Source organism: Armigeres subalbatus, chromosome 2 (genome assembly GCF_024139115.2).
Source record: "Armigeres subalbatus isolate Guangzhou_Male chromosome 2, GZ_Asu_2, whole genome shotgun sequence".
In the NCBI taxonomy this organism is placed as follows: Eukaryota; Metazoa; Arthropoda; class Insecta; order Diptera; family Culicidae; genus Armigeres; species Armigeres subalbatus.
Window position 1 is genome coordinate 252438573 of NC_085140.1, and position 22464 is coordinate 252461036.

General features: G+C 36.6%; 1 protein-coding gene across 4 annotated transcripts; it reads left to right on the plus strand.

The window, feature by feature from the left end:
* Positions 1 to 965: 965 nt before the first annotated feature.
* Positions 966 to 22012, plus strand: LOC134212066 (stress-induced-phosphoprotein 1). Of its 4 annotated transcripts, none has more exons than XM_062689575.1 (3): positions 966 to 1149; positions 5182 to 6209; positions 21476 to 22012. In XM_062689575.1, exons 2-3 carry the CDS (start codon positions 5287 to 5289, stop codon positions 21546 to 21548), a joined length of 996 nt encoding a protein of 331 aa, XP_062545559.1. In that variant the 5' UTR covers positions 966 to 1149; positions 5182 to 5286; the 3' UTR covers positions 21549 to 22012. The 4 variants fall into 4 exon arrangements, with proteins under 4 accessions (XP_062545559.1, XP_062545561.1, XP_062545562.1 ...); XM_062689577.1 differs by having other exon boundaries at positions 971 to 1093; XM_062689578.1 differs by lacking the exon at positions 966 to 1149 and adding an exon at positions 5085 to 5103.
* Positions 22013 to 22464: the final 452 nt, after the last annotated feature.

Below are 22464 nucleotides of genomic sequence, written 5' to 3' on the forward strand. Positions count from 1 at the left end.
TGATTTACTTATGGAAATATTGTAGTTTTATTCGCGGAACATTTTGATTTCTTTATGGAAAAATCTTTTTTGCCTTTCTCGTACAACAAAGTTGTACCGAAAGGCTATCATTTCACTCCGAAAACGAACTTTTTATAGGAGCCTATGAGACCCATAGTATTATATACCAATCGACTCAGCTCGACGAGCTGAGCACATGTCTGTCTGTCCGTGTGTATGTATGTGTGTGTGTATGTGTGTGCACAAAAGCTATAAAAAACATTTGACAACTTTTCGTATAGTAATCCTTAACCGATTTTCTCGCAACAAGTTTCATTCGACAGGGGACAAAGCCTTGTTGATCACTATTGAATTTTATAACGAACGGTCATTGCATTTAAAAGTTATCGGAGTACATCGGACCATATAAACCCCATATAAGGTTGGTGTCTTAACTAAATGCGAGAAAGGCACCACCAACGCTAGGTGGATTAATCTGGGTTTTTCTATTATTTTGTCTTTATTAGGGAGACTTGCAGCCCTGGGCTGGCTCGCCTCTTCTAAAAATCATCTTTTATAATTCCTTTTTTTGCATTTAAAGTGCTTATTAAATAAAATATAAATTTTATTTATTTTTTTTGTGGAGAATTCTCAATTGTTTATGGAAAATTTACACTATTTGTGGAAATTTTATATTAAATTTATTTATTGCTCATACCCAGATTTCTTTATTGGCATTTTTTTATCTTTTTAATAAATTTTTATTTAATTTTATTTTTGCTGCCTTTGTTATCGGTTGGTTTTGGTAGCAGAAGTTTCCCTCAGAAAAGCTCCACAAAAAGCACAAACTGCAATTTCCCCAAGAGATGTCGCAACATTGGACGCTTCCTTTGAAGCTTATTGGTAAGCAGGGTAAGCTCAGCGTCAGGGTAAGCCCTGGGAGAAGGTAAACAAAATCGCAGACAAAACAAAAACGATCCAGAAGTTTTTTGTCTCAACCATTGTTGATGTTGTGATTGTGAAATGTACGTAATCGAAGTCATGCTGGTGCATTAATCATCGTGTTTTATACTAAATCCACGCGTAAATACAGCCAGTTTGAACAAAGAAGATAGTAAGTTTATTTGGCAAACATTGACAAAAAAGGTTTTACCCCGAAAAAGTATCGAGGTAGGTGTGAAATTATTAGTTAATATTACTGTAATATTATTTCCATACGAATCGTTCACCGATTCAAAATGCATATGAAAACAAAACAAACAAAATAGGAGGGATAACGTATACTCAATTTATTAAATATTTCTAAAATATTAAAGCAATATAGTGCAAATTGTTGAATCCGGGACTATGTGAAAAAATTACAATGCAAATATTGTGATATTAAATCCTAACCTCACTTTATATGTTCAGTGTTCGGCATTTTATTAACGAGGGGCTCTCCGAAGATGTTTTGGTGATTTTCAGGTTTTTCAGCACTTCGCTCACAAATTCAACACTAGGAAAAATCTCGTTCGTGACTACGAATAATGCAAAGAATTATTATTTACATGAAAATTAAGGATTGATTGAATAACAGTAGAAAGTATAAATCAAAAATAAATTAACCAATGGTAGAAATTGCTCCCACCATCTTTAAATTATGTAACATTCGAGGATCGAATTTCGAAAAATAAACATCTGGATATTATTTTTAACATTTTTCGGAAGTTCTTGGTTGAAAATTTCTTAAAGGGAAGAAAAGTCAGGCATAAGAGGTTATTTTTAGCGTATCCAACAGTAACACCAACACCAAATCAAGTCGTAAAAACTTGAAAAGCTTAACACCATAATGCATCCAATGTAATTTTTGATCAATATGGAATGATTCTAATTAGTGCACACATAACCACTCTCCACGCGAAGTACAAATATAATCTATAATCAAATAGAATGTATGTGTGGTCTCTAATATGCAGTTATTGAATTTATGTGTGGGTACAAATTGCATATATTATATGTGCAGCTCAAATCCGAATTTTTGAACTCACGACAATAAACTTTTCTCCTATTAGTTGCAAGTTTCATTATTGCGCATCTGGTGCGCTGTATAGCGCATCTGGTTGCGAACAATGTGTACCAGTTGCGCAATGATGCGCTATAAGTTGAACGCGAATAAAATCGGTTTTCGTGACTTCGAAATTCGATTTTCAACTGGAATCATAATATTTGGGTCGCCAAATTGCAAAAATTTATGTGTGCGACAAATATATTCAATATAAAGAATTTTTTCGGTGTGGAAACACACATAACCGTTATTAACTAATAACCTTTATGTGGATTCTCATATAGCGGGTGGTTATTAACGCACACATGAAATTTATTTGTAAATTTCTTTAGATTTTTGCCAGTAAAAATGTGTGGATTTTTATTAGTGTAGAAAATTGTCATTGTAAAGCAGACCCCAGACCAAGATGAATACACTAGTAGGTGCTCCAATCTGCCAAGTTTATGGAAGAGAAGAAGGCGGGGGTGAAAAATCCATTTTCAGTGCAAAACGACAACAAACCGGCTGGCTCTCCCATACTAAAATCCAAGATGGCTGAATCGTGAATTTGGCAGATTGGAACACCTAGTGGTGTATTCATCTTGCCCCAGACGACAGGAAAAGTTTGACAAACTCTTGAAAATTGAAGAAAAAGATTGATGGTGTGAGTGCGATCCCAATATGGTCGGGGTTCAGCCAAACCGCACCAAGCGGCTTTTCGACTGACTTGTGATATTGTCGCGCTCTTTTCGACGGAGGCTGATTGAGATGATCATGAACAAAGTGTTTATCTTGGGATGCATAATATTTTGTTCGTAGAAGGACAACGAAAATAGTTCCATATCGATTTAAACGTACATTTGCAGAAGGATATCCTCAGTTATGGGGTTGAGGGATATCCGATACGATTTACGATCAATGGAATCTACTAAACGAAAGTTTGTGCAGAAATAGCTACGGCCACGCCGGCTAATCAGTGGAAATATTTAAGAAAAGTTTGATGAGAAAAGTATTGTCAATATATTTCTCGTCTGAGGTCTGCTTAATAAATACATTATTATTTTGGCTCAGTGTAGTTATTCAGCGAATAAATTTTTGCTTTTTCCCTTTTTTCGCTTGGTAATTTTCGCCTACACTGATAAAAATATACACGTTCGATTCATGTTTTTCGGAATATGGATGATTTCAATCGGCTTACACCATCAACTCTAGTGGATTTCACATCTCTGAGATGTTCTTCTCACACGCAGTTCAAATGTCAATGTTTATGTCGTATTCCATACTTGTTACACCACGAATTGATGTGCATAACAACGGATACTCATAACAAAAACAAATTTGACCCATGTGTTTCAAAATGTACAAATTTCAATCAGCTTACACCATGGAATCTAATGCATTTCATATCACTGAGATGTTCTTCACAAACTCAATTCAAATGGCAATGTTTATAGCAAATTCCATACTTGATACACAGCGATCTCATATATTGTTCCAACAAATGTTATGAATTGATTCAAACAAACTTGAGTAGGCATTCGAATCATCTAATTGTATCACTCTTTCGAAGAGAAAACATGTGCTTTCGTATAAACTAACTTTTTTTCAGCTGATATTTTGTAGTAATTTAATGTTTTGCTAAAATTCTGTTTAAAAACAAGAAAAATATTTGAATTAAGTCGAGACACTGTAGACAACGAAATACATATTGGTTACGGTGGTTGAATTTGATGGGTTAGTACTAAATTATAAATGACAATAAGTAAAGCCATTTAACTGAAAAGATCCAAATTACATTCTTATAAAGAATAATCTAGGTACTAGATTCTTTATGAAAAAGTCTTAATATTTGACATATGTCTATCTGGTAGCCCATAGGGAGAAACATCGGATTAGAAAATGTGTTCCTATTGACAAAGGCAAGTTGATTCTACTTTCTCAATGAAACATATTTTTAAAGCCGTGCTTATGAAAAATATTCTCCTTTCCGTATAAACAGCCTGAATTTTGCAAGGAGAGTACACCAATATCGCAGCAATCCAACAAATCACAATCCAACAATTTTTATCAGGGGACTCGAGATCTCGGAAATAATTCAATGGTCAAAAGCTCACCGATACAATAACCAGCATCTTATTACCAGGTAAGTTATCAATGAAATACTTTAGAAAATGCCATACTTCTATTATGTCAATAACAAATATTTTCCTTCCTTTAACATTCGAGTAACAGAATGTAATCAGAACGGTTAATTCCTTCGAAGAGACATGCATACCGGTCAGCTGGAATCAACATATCATGGCCAGCACATACTTCTTGACATTGTGGATGACAATGGAATCGGTCGTAGGACAGTAATGAAGCTTTTTGGTCCACTGAAGATGGAGACGGCAAGGATGTGTCGAGTGTAAATATGCCAAGGACAATGACACCCGATGCTATACAACTAAATGATTCAACTTTATTAATTAGGAACTTTATTTAGCGATGGCGAAGACATTTTATACATTTGTACAACATTTGTTTTTATTTCATTTCATCCGTCCAGATTTCGATTTACGTTAGAGAATTGAAAACCAATGAAAGATTGTTTTTTTATATACCTCCACCGTTGATTCGTTGGAAGTTATAGCAAAACAATGCTTTTTGAATTTGGTTTCGATTCGATGACGAAAATCGGACTCCGGGCGGAAATTGTATTCCTGTATCATTGTAAACATATGAAAGAAAACACGAAATACATTCATTAACAAATAAAATTCATCACGATTATACATCAAATTCATTTAGAAAACAAGCGAACATGCCAAGCCATTCAATCCAAATCGATTTGTTTTACACGTTAATACCGTGTGGATGGTTCATGAACGGATGATGAGTTTTGATTGAGCGAAGTCGTAAGTTTTACACATGACATTGATTTGTTTTGACAATTTGCGCAAATGTATGTGTAAAACACACGGTCCTCTTGTGTATTTTTTTTATAGTGTATTTTCGCCTGAACTTGACAGTTGTTTGACGTTTCACACTGTATTTCGATCTCTTTCTCTCCAACGGAATTTTCTCTGAAAGCCAGACAGCGCATGTTTTCATTCTCGATTGTTCGAATCAGTTTCCACTGCATTATAAAAAGCATTTTCAACCAGTGAAGTCGAAACTAATAATCTTCCACTTTGCAGGCGCAATAGCGAACAAAATACCTGCTGTGCAAATAATCATCGTAGCTGGACTATCGGTGCTTTCATAGAACAAACAAAAAGGTAACTCGTGAATTAAACCTCAAAATGGCATCCAAGGAGGAAGACAATCTTCCGGAGAACAAGAAACTCGCCCGAAAGGAGAAAGAACTCGGAAACGAGGCTTACAAAAAGAAGGATTTTCCGACTGCCTTGACTCACTACAACGCGGCCGTCCAGCAGGATCCAACGGATATTACATTCCACAATAACATCGCCGCCGTGTACTTCGAGCAAAAGGAGTTCCAGAAGTGCATCAGTGAATGCGAAAAAGCCGTTGAAGTGGGGCGTGAGAACCGAGCGGACTACAAGCTGATTGCGAAAGCTTTCACGAGAATCGGAAATGCCTACCGGAAGTTAGAAGATTACAAATCCGCTAAGACTTATTTCGAGAAAAGTCTTTCAGAGCATCGAACGCCAGATGTGAAAGCTCTGCTTAGTGACACGGAAAAGAAGATCAAGGAACTGGAAAGACTGGCCTACATCGATCCAGCAAAGGCAGAACAAGAAAAGGAGAAAGGCAACGATTGCTTCAAGAAGGGCGATTACAGTGCAGCGGTCAAACACTACACGGAAGCCATCCAGCGCAATCCGGAGGATGCAAAGTTGTACAGCAATCGAGCAGCTTGTTACACGAAATTAGCTGCTTTTGATCTTGGTCTTAAAGATTGCGACACGTGCTGTAGATTGGACGAAACCTTCATCAAGGGCTGGATTCGCAAGGGAAAAATTCTGCAAGTCATGCAGAAATCATCGGAAGCTCAGACTGCCTACCAGAAAGCGCTGGAAATTGATCCCAACAATGCCGAAGCACTGGAAGGATACCGGGCGTGCACAATGGCTGTGCATTCGGATCCGAAGGAAGTCTGGAAGAAGGCCATGAACGATCCGGAGGTACAGCAAATCCTCAAGGATCCAGCGATGCGAATCATCCTCGAGCAGATGCAGAATGACCCGAAGGCGGTTCAAGAGTAAGTCTTTTTGCATAAGAATAATCACAAATAGTCTACGTTTGCATGACATCATTTGTGCACGAGTTCTAAAAAATCTTGTTTGTAATTTGTATTAACAAATTAGAGGAGGCGTGGGTCATGGCGATGATGGGCACACTTTTTAAACCATACCTCATTTATATTTATGTTACTTCTTACATAGATGTTTTGGACATCCTGTTATTGCATTGTAATTCATAAAAGAATCTCTTCTTTATGAACACAAAACTGTTTCCCATATTTTGAAGATTTATAAAGATAATAAATGGGACTGATTTGCTTTTGTCGTTTTTAACCCTAGCAATTTCTGGCGGTAGTTTGGGATTTCTTTTTACTAGAAATTGCTCTAGGTTCTGTTCTAAAAAAATCTTCTAAACTAGCATTTGTATAGAATCCTCCGGGATTTCTTTTGGGAATATGTCCAAGTATTTCATACCGAATTCCTTGAGGAATTTCATCTCATTTAGAAAAGTTTTTTCAGTCATTCATTTATAAAATCCTTCGGAAATCCCTACAGAAATTCATTAAGAAGTTTCTCCTCTATGTAGGATTTTCTTTTACGAATTCCATCGTACATTAATTCAGCAATTCAGTGCGAAATGAATTAAGAAATTTCTGAGAATATTTCTTAAGAAAATCTTTCTAAAATTTCTTTAGAAATTCATTTCAAAATTTCTTTGGAAATTTCTCTTAGAATTCCTAATGAGTTTCTGAAGGAATAATTGAAATAATTTCTGTAGAAATTCCTACAAGAATTTTTTTTAAGACAGAATCACCGTCTTCGACCAGAGGTCGCACAGACTGAACACTTAACCCTTTATAAGGCAGACGAATCTAACTCAACTCAAATGTATGTTTGTTATACAATTATTAAACAGTTCAGAAACATTGAAAAATTGGTGGTAATACCTATAGTTGCCGCTGCCCGACAAGTGGGGCAACATTGGTGGCAATATATTTGCCACTGTCTTGCAAGCGGGAAAACAGTTTTACGTAAAACACAAGTCAAAACAAGGCACGTTACATTTTTAGTGAAGAGTCCTAGTCGGAAAACGCATTATAAGTGAATTTTTTACGGTTTTGTTCCCAAAAGGGAACCTTTGGAAAAAACGCAATTTGTCTCTTTTTTTGCCTTTCTCGTATACAAAGTATACGTAAAGGCTATGTGTTCGCTCCAAAAACGAACTTTTTATAGGAGTCCCGGAGACCACTAGTGTTATATACCGATCGACTCAGCTCGACGAATTTAGGTGATGTCTGTGTGTCAGGATGGCCACTGAACCGGGAAAACCGGGAATTTTATTTTTAGTTTTGTTTCGATAGACTAAATAAAATCTATCATCCACTAATTAACTTCTTGTTTGTTTTTTAAAACATTTTTTTTTTTGATAATTGTTTACATTCTATTTAAATTTTAGGATTAATGAAATGCTGTTTGAATGAGTTTCGTTATCAAATTGTTATAGTTTTTTTTATTGGGATGTACATTTTTATAAGGAATTTTTATGAGCTCAGAAATCCCAATTTTCCGTGGTTTCTCAACAGTTGAATAACTTCTTCGTTTCCAGCATAACAACACAGAAATTCTTTGACAATCATAGGTTTTAGAAATCACGTCTTAACTCAAGAATTATGTTTACAGAAATTTATCAATCTTTTAAAATGATTTTTTTCGGATTTTCTGGAAGATTTTGCCTTAAGTATTGAGGGTTTATGAGTTTGAGTCCTATCGAATGAAAGTGGTTTACCTCCAATACACTTTTCAAATCAAAATCTTCCACATAATGTACATATTTACATCAGAGATTTTTAGAGAACGGTAAATAAATAAAAACGCAGCTTAAGTGCCAGAGATTTCAGAAATTTCAGGAATAAATTTTTCAGTTCAAATATTGAAGAAATCATAATCGATAATAACCCTTTTGCTTCTAAGATCCTTTCACATATCCCAGCTTTCTTCTCGAAATACAAATACATTAGCTCTTAAATCTGCTTGGTGTTATATGTTTCTTAGTTAAAACTTCTAATTTTTTTCTATTCAAGAAAACACACTTACCGTCTATAAATCTGATTGATAATTTTAGAAAATTATATCAGCATTACAGAATTTCCCTAAAAACATCAAGCATTTTAAAATCCGTTTTGAAATTCTCAGAGAAATCTGACAAAAATAGAAGTGCTTTATGATATGAAAACATCTCTCATCTTCAACTTACTTTTTTCGGTAATTGTTACTATTTTTCGGAAGAACGCTTTGAAGTTTTTTTCAAGAAAAATATTTTGCTTGAAAAATCTTTGCTTAGCTTAGCTTAGACTGACTGTACATATCAATGGTTGCTACTCCGTGATTGATCAGAACTGGTGCAAATTGCACTACGATCCAAGTAAATAGTGGTTGGGATTTACCAACTATTCTCGAAGTGCATGTTTCAGCAGCTCGCAAATATTGATCAATAACGGCGCCGGCCAAGTCCTTACATTCAGTTGGGAAACGGAGGGAATGTGAGTGTGTGGTAATTGTTGCTACTAGAGACCGAGAATACCTCTGCATCTCCACATTTACCACGGGAAGGAAGTAGTGTTAGTTGGGTGGGGTAATCAGTAACATAGATCGGGATTCACCATGGAAAGTGATGTGACCTATGAAACTTCTACACAGCAGTATTAGCATTTCTTTATTTGTTCAATTGTTCATTCTTCGCGAGAATAAACAATCAATCGGTCAAAGTGAGCGATTGTTCATTTGAATTTCGGATTAGGCGCCCGCGTTATCATTTCATTAACGTAAGAAAAGTAAAAAAGAAACGGGATTGAAAATAATTGGTAGTAATCGGAAAGCTAATGTTATTCAGCAACCCTTATTTTATCTCTATTTGACGTTAAGTAAGAATGTAAATTTACGTTCATTTTACATGTCGTTTATTTTGCATTACTTTCGCGCGCGCGTGTGTGTCACTTGCCTTGACCAGTATACCGTAATCAGGATCTCACTGGTATTAATCCTGATGTGCCGGTTGGCACTCGTGTTGGGCTTGTGCGCTTTGAGCGGCACACGGTCGCTTCCCAGTCTACATAAAATCGCACATGGTGCAATACAAGATGCTAAATTGGAGACGACATATGTTGTGTGGAAAAGTATCTCTATCGCCTGCACTTCAGCATCCTACACGACACCATATACGTTCATGTGTTGACTGGGTTTGATAGGGCCTGCTTATGGACACATGCAGCTTTTTGTAGAGGTTTAACAGAGCCCACTGTCAAACCCCACCACATCCTAGGCAGGCCCCCTAACTCGCAGTGGCCATGGGGAGGGGTCGTCAAGCCCTTGGACATAGTCCCTGCTGCCCCTCTCAAGAAAAATATTTTGCTTGAAAAATCTTTGATATATTAATCACAATTTGGATCAAAATTATATGTAATGAGCTCGTTTATTTTTCAAATAAGAATTTACAATGAAAAATAATTGATAGCAATGCTTCTATCACTTACCAGAGATTCGTTTTAAATAACGTGTTGCCAATGGTATAGAAAAGAAAAAAACGAATGCAGAAATAGCTTTGATTCACTTCTAACAGTGACTGCTAGAATGGTCAAGATGTAGGTATCTATAGGATGGAGATGGAAACCATCTGGAATTGAACCCATGGCGTATAGAGCAGGAACGAGCGTTTGCCTTAAAACTGCCAAGCCTGTTACTGAAAAAAGCGTCACAGTGGAATTTACTTAACGGGCGGTTTATTAACATATTACCATATTGTTTTCTTTGATTTATTTAGGATGTATTGTACTACAATTCCACAGATTTTGATGGTGAATTTAAGTCACATAGAACGATCGAAAAAATGTCGCGTAAAACAAGGACAGATTGATTTGTCAAAGGAATGCAACACCTCATTCCTCGATCATATCTTTTCTCGATACACTTGCCAGGAAAGTTCAAAAATTTGAACCGGGAAAAAACCGGGAATTCAAAATTGGAAATTGAGTGGCCACCCTGGTGTGTGTATGTGTGTGCGCAAAATAATCTCACTCATTTTTCAGGCACTTATCCTTAACCGATTTTTACTATGTCTGAAACTTGATTATGCATATCTCGCGTCACATATGATTACGGCTTATAAACCAAAACCATGATTTTTCATTTTCTAGCATAAACGGTTGCTTTGTAAATGATTCTTTATCGTAGGTAAAACTCCGTACTTAATATCTCTTAAGAAACACATTTATTGCAATTTTGAGTGATTTGCACCATAGTGGTTTTTAAGTCCTTTGTTGGCGCCCTTAACTACCATGCAGAATGTTTGCATTGGTTTTTAGGCCGTTCACTTTTTATTGTTTTTTTTAGAAAAAACTAGCTTCAAGTTATTTTAAAATGTATATTCTTACTAGGTTTTTGATATATCGCATAGCAGAACTACTCTGGCTAACAAACCTAAACAAATTCGATTGTGTTACTAGCTTTAAGTAAACGGCTTAAAAACCAGACGTGTTGCCGGTAATGCGAGTAAACGGCGCGATTTTTGTTTTAGCTGAAATATTGAAGATTTCGAATAGTTTTTCAAATAATCTTTATCTGCTGTTATAATATAACCATTTACGTATGGCATTGACATATTTTTTGCAATAAAATGAGCTTCTACTTCAATAAATGAATTAAATTACTCATAGAAAACTTGAACCTCATTTTTCTCGATTCAGCATTGTTGGTTTTTCGGCCCTAATCATATGTTGCTCGAGATATGTACAACATGTGATAGATTTAGTTCGGAAAAGGTATTGGAGGGTAACCGCCCCTTCGGTGGGGTTTGATCCCACGACCCCAGTTCGCATGACAGGTGCTTTCCCTACTAAGCTACGAAGGACCTCCGTCGTCCACCGCAGCTTAGCGGGTACTGATGAGACCAAATTCCCAGCACCAGGTACCAGCCGATCTCTCGCAATACATTTTCAGAACTAACTCTCTCAAATGTATTTTTGAACACATCATGTCAACCAAGTAGGATGAGTATTTAGTATTGTCCGGCTCCTACACACTTGCTTCATCAGCAACGGCGCTCAATGAAGTAGGGTTGTGTGAGGTTGTGCCAGTTTGGTCGTCAGATCCCAACACGACCACACAAGCGAAGAGAGATCGCCACTCGAGATCAGTACATTCAAAGTTAATTGCCTATATGCCGGGTATTAAGCCACCCGGAGTGGAAATTAATTACTATGTCTGAAACTTGATTATGCATATGTAGGGAAAGCACCTGTCATGCGAACTGGGGTCGTGGGATCAAACCCCACCGAAGGGGCGGTTACCCTCCAATACCTTTTCCGAACTAAATCTATCACATGTTGTACATATGCATAAACAAGTTTCAGACATAGTAATTAATTTACACTCCGGGTGGCTTAATACCCGGCATATAGGCAATTAACTTTGAATGTACTTAACCGATTTGCTCGCAACAAGTTGCATTCAACGTAGAATCTTGTCCAATTGTTTCGTATTGAAAATCGGACTATGGGTTTCGAAGTTATGGCCAAATTTCATTTTTTTTACATAAGAAACACACACAAAATTCTCACTCATTTTTCAGGCACTTATCTTTAACGGATGGGACTATGGGATTCGGAGTTATGGCCAAAATACATTTTTCGAAATCTCACTCATTTTAGTCACATATGTACCCTCAGCCGATTTCTTGCTCGCAACAAGTTGCATTCGATGCAGAATCCGGTCCCAATGTTTCCTGTTGAAAATTGGCCAGATCGGACTATAGGCTCAGAAGCTATGGTCAAAAAACTTTTTTTTTCACCAAAAGTGCGTAGAAATTACTCACTCGAAAAAAAAAACGAGAGAGGCACCATCACCGCTAGGTGGATTAATCTGGGTTTTTTTGTTAAATATCTTGGCAGTGCATATGCACAGCACATGTTTCGAAATGAACAAATTGATATGAAATGAGCGAAAAAGAATCCACGTATCTTGGAGGGACTCGAACCCTCAACCTCCTACTCTCTAAATAGGCTTGATAATCCCTACACAACAAGACCACTTAAAGGTCACGTTTGCGGAAAAGCCATCAGAATCCGAGTACCAACCTCCACCGCGATTAGCTCTTTTTAGCAATTTCGGATGCTTGATTTTTCCAATTTTCACATGTGCACAGTCCACAGTCAAGCGAGCTGTCATTTGCTGGATCCAATCGAACACGACGCTTCAAATGAGCTTGAAGCAATGGAGAGTATTGAGATAGTGCTGATAAATTTATTGGAAAACTATTCCAAAAATAGAAAAAAAAACTTGAGTCCGATGAAAAGGGTAAAGGAATTTGTTCTGGGATTTACTAGTTGAGCAACATTTTATTTATTTTTCGCGAAAAAATGTGGGAAAAGTGTTTATGCTTTCTGAAGGCAACTTATAAAAGCTTTTAATCGTGCGAGGGCTTGAAATTATTCAAGGGATGCCAAAATCTAAGAAGATTTTTTCTGATTGGAAAATCTCACGGATTTCACTCCGCCAGAATTTATATCTAGTGACTTTAGTCGCGATGTACTCAGACGACTAATGACGGTGGAAGACCGACACAATTTTGTCAAAAATCCGAAAGCCAAATATGCAGAAAGGGAAAGTATTTTTCATGCTAATCACGCCATAATCTAACACAGGAGATTCAAAATAATATATATCTTTGTCGTTTTTTAAACGAATTATAGCTGAAAATCATTCTTCCACTCGAAACTTACGATCTGTTCGAAAAAATTGTTCTCAAATTGATAGGGTAACCGGCGGTAATGTTGGCCCTGGATGTAACATTGGCTCTTCACGCAAATTAATCAATATTTCAGCGATAATACGTCGATTTGTAGGGAGATATTAACCACTGCTTCTATAGAAAAGTGTATCAAACACATATCTGCTTCATAACTCTAGATTTATACACTTCTTAAACTATTACAAGCATTTATCTTGCGTGAAAAATCACTTTGACTCGGTTTTTTAGCAGCCATGTTTCGTTGACTTATGCAGACTGGCTGTACTAGAGTTTTTCTTTTGCCCAATAAAAGAGTTTTCTGAATGAACATACCTGCTTTCGCACATCAGATGAATGGATAACAACCACACTATGTCAGATATCATTTTTATTTCACAATTTCCATTAGTATAGCGACATAATTAACCAAGACTTTTTTGGACAATACTGGGGGCACCCGTAGCCAAATGGTGGCATGTGCTTTCGATTTGTAGCACTACGCTAGTATAGGTGAAACTCTAAAATCAAAACATTCTCACCAATAACCCGTACTGGAGAAAATAACCAAAAGCTGCAGATAGAATATCCGATGCTTGCGATTAGGTTGCAAAGAATTTTTGTTAAAACAGGTTAATCCACTCAGCGGTTAAGTTTCATTCGCAAATTACATAACGCTAAACTCAACCCACACCAAGCCTCTAGTAATGCTTCATGTATGGTAGGATTCTGAAATTTATAAAGTCCTTAACGCTCAGACAAGCACCCTCCCACAACCTGAAACAGCATGCAGTTTGTAAATGGGCCCTCATGACGCTTTTCTCGAATCACGATATAATCGCTTTCATTCGTAGAACTTACCAAAAATAATTGCCTACCTTACGGCTTCCAAACTCAATTCAAGCAAAAGCGTTTCAAGCATCAACCTTTCGTGGTTCGATACACCATTTTCTTCATAATTTCGCAAATAAATGATTCAATAAGTGTAAGAACATTTAGTTTTATCATCTTTCGCACGAATCCTACAAACATTTTCCCATTTAATAATGGAAAGATACAATGGATCGTATGTTTCATTAGATAAACTTTCAACGTCATTTCATGTGAATAATTTCAAGTCAAATTACTTGACAAATACCTTCATCATAATTTAGATTTATTATTGCTTGCAAAAAGTATTTTGATCTGTAAAATGATACCGAAAAAGTATTCTTTCAACTCGGGAAGTTGAAACACGTGAGAGTTTTGAGAGGATTCACAACAGCTGATCGATATAGAGAGGAGTGGAATCAAACGCACGTACCAATCATAAAACTTCAATGCAGGCAGAGTTAAAACAAGCATCCAATAATTTTATTTATGAATAATTGTGTAATAATATCAGGTAGTTGGCACAGTTATAACTGTTTATGCACAGTACAAAGCAAGGAATTGCCTAGAATAAGTTTTACAATTGGCTTTCTTTAGTAGTGCGTTATGCATCATCCCCACCTAAAGCGTTATTTACGTTTTGGAAAAAAGTTTCTTGGAGAGTATCGCAAGAGCTAGAGCAACACAACTGTCATGGTTTCAACTAGCAGTAAATCTCAAAATTATGCGGCAGCCAATAATTAACGTATGCAATTTGTTTGAAAATACAACATGAGGGCTAAAACATGTAGCCTTTTTGCAAGTGCAGTTTTTAATACAGTTTTCATTTTTTTAAACTTCTACACTTGCAAATATGGTAAATATTTGGGAAATAAACGATTCATACAATAGTATTTTCGTTAGCATGTCCTTGGTAAACGTGCTACTGGGGGAATCTGAAACGCACTCTCACAGTCAGTGTGGTAGTATTTTACATGCAACCAATTAGAATTCACGCTCAATCAGATGATTTGATTTTCTCTATTTGTTTGCATGCTGCCTTCATTTAACGCAAGCAAAATGACTGGTACTATAAACAGCAACCCATCTTTATCTCTCGTATGTTCGAAATCAACACTCACTCGTCCGAAGTGGGCTGAAAAATTATCCACATGATAGGGACAAGGATGCCGACCTTTTGTCCATTTCTCTCGAGACTTTCGCTGGTTTAAATGAGATATTGCGGACATTCATCGTCGTCTTTTGCTATTTGGCGTCAAAACCAAATGTAAGCAAGCTGGCTGGTGGAATAATTCTGGTTGGAAATGCAATATATGAAGATTTGTAACGATAAATGTGCTCAACCGTAGCATAATGGGCCAAGGTTTGAGCCGTTACCCCTATTTAAATTTTTTATGGCTCAAATTCATCTGGGGTGTTACTAGGTTGCAGATATAGCCATTACATGGGAAATAATAAGTAAAGCTCTTGTTAATAAACGGAAAAGCATATAATTTGTTGGTGGCAATATAATTGCCACTGCCTAATAAAGGGTTAACATCTAGCATGAGACAACGGACAGGACATTCACACTACATCCAGTGGACTAGAGGAGAACTTTTTCTCATTATCGGGACTGGAATCAAACCCACACCTCACATGCGTTTAGACGATTCGTCTAGACGATTGACGTCGCTAATCGCACGGCCACAAAGCCCACTATTTTTATAGGTTTTTTCGAATGAATTCCTATAGGGAATCCTAAAGGGGTTTCTAAGGAGATTTTAAAGGAATCCATAAAAGGAATTTCGGAAGGAACTATTTAAGGCACGATTGAAGAAATTCCCGGGGGAATTTCGGAACAAACAAACGTATGGAGTAATTTAATAATGCCAGAGATTGCTTCTGGAATTCTTTATGAAATTTGTTTAGGAACTTATCTTGAAATTCCTTTAGGAATGTATAAGATTTTCGTCTTTCAATTCTTAGAGGAATTCCGAGAGGAAATCTCAAAGAAATTACTTAAGGAATTTTCGAAGGCACTACTGTAGGACTTTTCGAAGCATATGCTAAAGGAACACCTGGAGGAAATTCCGTAGGAATTTTAAAAACAATTTTCGGAGGAATACATGAGAAATTCCTTAAAGAATTAGCTAAGGTTCTTCTTAATGAATTTTCGAAGAAATTTCTGGATTCATGTTCTCATGTTTCATTTCTGGAAGTAATTTCCGGAGTAACAGAATAAATTTCTAGAGGACTTTTCAAATGTATTCCTGGTAGAATGCCTGAATTTTTGAATGAGTTTCTTGAATGGGTTCCTGGATGTATTTCTTGAAGAATTCTTAAAGGTATTTGGCAAAAATGTCTGGGGGATTTCCCGTTGCTATTTATGGATGAATTTCTGAAATAACACCTCGATGAATTTTTCAAGAAATTTCGAAAGGAATCTCTAACGGAACTCTTGAAGTAAATTGCCAAGAAATTCATGAAATATTGAAGATAAAATCCTAGAGAAACATTTCAAAGAATTCCTGTATGCTCAATAAAGATTTGCTATTATAATGGCAAGCACTTCTATATGATCAATTTCTCATTTTCCTTTCCTCCTTATTTAAACATTATTTCAAAGCTGCTTATATGTAAATGTTATGTGTGCATTCAATGCATTTTTAAAATCCTGGAAATTTATTGAAAACCATGGAAAAATCAGGGAATTTTAATTTTGGAAATGAGTCGCCACCCTGCTCATGTGAGAATTGTCTAAATCGACCACTTTAGAGTCATGCCCGGCGTCCTTATGCCATCGAATACCATTGCGTTAGTCTCAGTATCAGGCCTGGTAGCGGGTAACTTTTTAGTGACTTGGTCACTTTTTTCGGGCAAGTCACTAAAAAGTCTCTTTTTTCGACCTCATGTCACTAAAGTCACTTTTTCTCGCAAAAAGTCACTATTTTCAACTATTTTGAAACTATTGATTAAGATTTTTTAAATAAAGCTTTATGTATCCGTCGGATGATGCTCTGATCCTGGTGCAAATAAAATTACGGATCTTGGAAAAATGAACTCTCAGAAACTTCGCCAGTCATATTTAACTCGCTGCTTTTATTGGCATTTTACCAGTAGCTAACTAAATGTGTTTATGTCACAATTTATAAATAATTTATACTGTCATGCAAGCAGGAGACCTGCCGATTCCAATTTTATTTTAAAGCTTAAATTTTTTACAGTAGGGGAAAGGTGGGCAGACTTGATTCCTTGGGAGACTTGATCCCTTGGGAGACTTAATTCTCCGCTATTTTACCGAGAGCTATATTGTCGTGAATTGCATATCTGTCCCATCTTTGCTGGGTTTCCTATTCATATGGGGCAAACATGCGATTCACGGCAGTATAATAGTATTGTTATAGCGTATTTTTATTATAGATCCTCTAGACAAATGATCGTTATGTGGCGAGCATTTTTTTTATTGACAACCTTATTTACTCGATTATTTACTGTGTTGTTTTTAAGAGGCCACGCAAAATTTGAACAACTTCTCCTAATAATGACAAAATGCTATCATTGCTATGCTAAATGATCTTCACTAATAAAAATGCCAACATCCCACTACATTTTCCGGATAATTGGATTTTGATTTGTTGCCACACTATGAGGAGACTTGACCTATGAGACTTGAGAAGTTTGAAAAAAACAATTCAAGAAAATAAAAATTCCTCTCAAGCGGCTAATTTTTTGAACATGTGAAAGGTGCAATGAAGGGTTTGCTCTAAAAAAAAATTTGGTTAGAAATCAAAGAGAGAGAATCAAGGCTTCCCAATTTTGAAGATTGCATGCGCTATCGAATTCCATAGCAAAAATCGTTCATGAATACGCAAAGCAAATTGGAAAATCTGCGTAATTTGGAGGAAAAATATTTAAAAGTTCAGAGAGCATGATCCTGCAGGTCGTGCGCTCAATCCTAGGCTCCTTGTTCAAGGTACAAACAAGGAGCCTGGGATTGAACGCACGACCTGCAGGATCATGCTCTCTGAACTTTTAAATATTTTTCCTCCAAATTACGCAGATTTTCCAACTTGCTGTGCGTATTCATAAACGATTTTCAATTTCAACGAAGTTCAAGATTCAAGGTTCTTCATAATTTTTGCTTCGTTTTCTACCAAAACGATCCGTATTATTGTTATTTTTGCACTTAAAATTCCAATAAAATGCTCTTTCACGCAGATTTTTGCCTAGAAATCATTTTTCGGAAAAGAAAAACGGATCTTAACTATATTTTGCTCACTTCCAGTAGCGTAACAATTTGATGTGCTCGCAAGACTACTTATAGTTTCGAGTAGTCCTGCTTTTGATAGATATTTAGTAAAATTTTCGTGGAATTAAAACAGAGGGCAATACAATTTTACTTAGTCTCTGAGTAGATAAAAGTTAGCGTGTACGATTTTTGTTTCTCATCTGAGTTCGTTCTAAAGCAGATCCCAGACGACGGAAAATTGTTATTGATTATTGAAGTAAAGGATTGATGGTGTGAGTGCCATGCCGGCTAATCAGTGAAAATATTGAAGAAAAGTTTGATGAGAAAAGTATTTTCAATACATCTCTCGTCTGGGGTCTGCTTAAGAGAAAAGAGTGGTGAGTGAAAGATGTTTTCCGCCACAAATTACGAAAAAAAGATTCTCATTCGACCCAAAAACGCTTGATTTCGTCTCATCAAACTTGCAACTGAAACTGAAAGTCACTATTTGGTCACTTTTTCTGCAACTGAAAGTCACTATTTGGTCCCTTTTTTCGTCAGCTTTGGTCACTAAAGTCACTATTTTGACCTGCATGGGTCGCTACCAGCCCTGCAGTATATGCAAATGCAAAATTGTCACAGTCGCATTTAATCACTGTGGATGTTCTGATTACACCAAGCTGTAAGGCGCCAACGTCCGAATGCAAAATGTATAAATGCAAACAAAGTATAGATGAAAATCGTTCGGTTTTTGTTGTTTAATTTACTTCTATCTAGTTTATCTATTATTAAAATCATTCTATTTTTAAATCTCGCAATCTATTTTTGAAATCAACTCTATCTATCTCAAACAAGCGACAAAATAGAATCAACGACAAAGCTTTGTTTTTGTGGGAGATAATAATGACAAAGATCAGAAAAAAATTGTCAGAAACAAAAAAGAAGAAAATTTTTTTGCTAACTTTTCATCCAGTTATTTTGCATTATCTCTACAGAAAATTTCGGTTTTATGCTATCGTAGTTTCTGCTTTTATGCAAATATTCGAAAATCTAGCTCTGATTATGAAAAAAGCATCGTATTTTCGGAAATATCAGAGCATGTAAAGGAAATAATTCTTGTCATATTGTGTTCGAGTTCTGATAAAGGCCTTGTTGCGAAGCGTGTTTGTCAGTAACAAACTCTGTTGATGACAAAGGGTATATTGTTGGGCGTTGCTCGAATATTGATTCCCTGGTATTTAGTTATGTCTGGCATCAACACAAAGATTCATCAGCAATTGTGCTCGATGAAGTAGGGTATGTGAACTTACCAGTTTGGTGGTCAGATCTCATTCCGACCACATTCATTGGTTTTAAGAATAGATTGCAAGAGTTCGATTATGTGCCTGGTGTTAAAAATTTGATCTTATCAATAGCCATCGTAGCTTAATAGGGAAAGCACCTGTCTAGCGTACTGGTTTCGTGGGATCAAAGCCGTCCGAAGGAGAACCCTCCAATACATTTTTCGAACTAAATCTTTCGCATGTTACGCAATTGCACTAATCGAGTATCATAGTAATTAATTTCCACCCCGGGTGACTTAATACCCAAAATAGGCAATTAACTTTGATTGTACTACATATTTTTGTTATTTACATTATGTATTTATCATTCTAAGTGTTTGATCTTGTGGCCCTACATTTTTGTGTATATTTTTGTTCATAATGTTCCAAAATGTTTTGATTGTAGCTTGTAAATTAAATTTTTGGTGTCTTGTTGAAATTCATTTCGTAAAGTGTCTCTCGAACAAATGTATACTGTCTACATTCCGGTGGTTAGTGTGGTGAATTGCGCATAGCTGCGCCAAAGCGGGACACTGACTGGTGCAATGTTAGAATGAGGGCGCTGTTCTTGTTCTAGATCCTAGGGCCTGAGCTTGCGGAAGCCCTCTGATAACATAAAGTATGTCGGATATAAAATGGTTATAAATGAATTCAACGTTTCAAAATTACTCTGTGGTAAAGTTTTGAACGCAATCTCAGGTTTTGTCCGGGATTTGTATAAGGTCCCGCCACTGTGCACTGGTTTGAAGCGACCAAAGCCATAAGCGTCAATTTTTCGATCCGGATGCTCCAATTTTTTCTTCAGCGTTTGACGAAAAACACCGTGCTGTGAGGCTGCTCGCTTCACAGGCATGCCGGGCGGTCATGCTGGCGCATGGCCATTGTTTCCGCGTCGAAATTCATACCACGTACGTATCATCTTTACCGGTCTTTACGAAATCACAACATCAGTTTGTTAGTTGTGTTCAAGGTTATGTTCAATCCAAAGTGCGATTTAAAAAGTGACCCTTTTGCTCCTGCTGGAGGTGCCTCTTTGCCCCGGATCGTCAAAAGTGCATTTAAATGCATATTTTCACGGAAAAAGGTGCCACAGCCAGTAGTATTGAGTTGGGAATACTTGTAACTTTCAACTTGGTTTCAACTTTGAATAACCCTAAATTAATATAAAATACTCTTCGAAAATCCTTATTTTATGTGATGTCAATATTATGATTTTTGACCATTTATTCAGAACTTGTAATACAACATTTGACGAATATTACGTTATAAACTAAAGATATTCGACTGTAAAGAAGTTTAGGGAGTAATCGATTATGCTTATATTATTACATTTTACAGCGAAGTCAAAGGGTGTCCTTCTTGCCCGGGCTAAGTTGGCCCGGTTTCCTTTTTCCTCCGGGTTCCCCTATTTTAGGCATTCATAAAAAGTAACATTCTTTGATAATTTGCTATCTCAGGAAAATTTCCTTATCTGAACCGGGAAAACCGGGAATTAGAACTGGGAAATTGAGTAACCACCCTGATTGTGAGAAATCAACTGAAATCGATTAAGTTGAATTCACATTAATCTGAGCCATAAGCCATGAGCTAGTTTTTGCGAAACACGTGTGGAGGCTTTTCTTCAAAAGAACGTCCATAAATTACGCAACGCTTAGAGGGGGGTTGCGAGAAGTGTGGCGATCCATAAGAAAATGTCAGATGATGCATTCAAATAGTGTAACGTAGGAGGAAAGGAGTTGAAAATTTCGAAATTTATCGTTACGTAATTAATATACTTCCTCAATTAGACGGCAGCGAAAATTACTCAATGTTATAATCAAATAAATAAATAAATGATCTTGGCCGGAATACACCTATAAGCCATAGGTTTGACAATTTTTTGCTCAATTCCTCCAGAATCGTTTTTATCATGTGCACTCAACGCTGCATAAATCACAATAATGCGATATACCTACCTTGAGTAATTTGCAATTCAATCCCCCATTTTCAAGTGCGACACTTAACACACACAATTGAGCTTAGACTTTGGAACATTAAGCAAAATTATTTTTAATTTCCATCATTGATGCTTATTAAGTTCTATTTCATTTTTTTTATCCACAGGCATCTCAAGAACCCTCAGGTGGCATCGAAGATTCAGAAGCTGCTCGAGTCGGGCATCATCCAAATCTATTAAAGGCGAGAGCATGCATAACGATGGGTTTCCGTAAGCAAGTGTGTTCAAAACAAGGTGTTAGGTAAAATAAAAATCCGGCAGGGTCAGCTAGCGCCAGTCGTCTGAATCTGCTCAAAGCAATTGGATTTGTTTTCATCATATTTTTATCGAATTACCTACATCATTTTTTTAATGGCCCCCGTTAAGCACCGTTCGAAGAAATGCAAATCGATTACGATGAACTCTTATTATTGCTTAAATAGGTGAATACATGAGGAAACCAATATGCTTAGCAGATTTGCAACAAATACCAATCGACTAAAACTTTACAATTAACGTTACGGACATGAGACAACAACAATTGCCTAGATAAAGCAAAATTACTACTACCAATAAAGGAGCAACAGTAAGAAATGCATAGTTACAAACTAGCCTGTAAACAAAAGTAATATTTGAAGTAAAGCTAGGTCTATTAACAAAAATAATTGCATGACGACTTTTGTTTTCCTCGGATATCACATCACAATGTCTCTTAAACTATCCAATGTTTTTACAGGGTAATTCTAAAAACCATTAATGGCAGATAAGTTGGTCAAACACCTGACGAACCTGTGATCAAGGATGTTATAGATCATTTAGTAATCTGCGTTCGATCATTTAGTAGTTTGTCAATAGCTCATTCCAGAGGCTAAATTTCAAAATGTGATGTATGGCGGACTTCTAGTGCGAAGGTTTTTCTACAATTCTGCCTGACAGGTCGGAATTCGAACCAGGAACAATCAAAGTAGTCAATGATATATTTTATATTCATACCTCGCTTCCTATTCGAAAACCATGAGCTACGCGCCGTCGAATAACTAACTTTGGTGCTAAGACTGAAATGTCCCCTTCTACAGGTTCCCTGGCGGACAATCCTTAGGTTCCGGAAGCGGCCAGA

What these genes read in the sequence shown, in the direction of transcription:
- LOC134212066 (XM_062689575.1), top strand. Translation starts at nt 5,287, where the DNA reads ATGGCATCCAAGGAGGAAGACAATCTTCCGGAGAACAAGAAACTCGCC. An exon ending in GACCCGAAGGCGGTTCAAGA is followed by an intron (nt 6,210 to 21,475) that starts GTAAGTCTTTTT and finishes TTTTATCCACAG; the next exon opens with GCATCTCAAGAACCCTCAGG.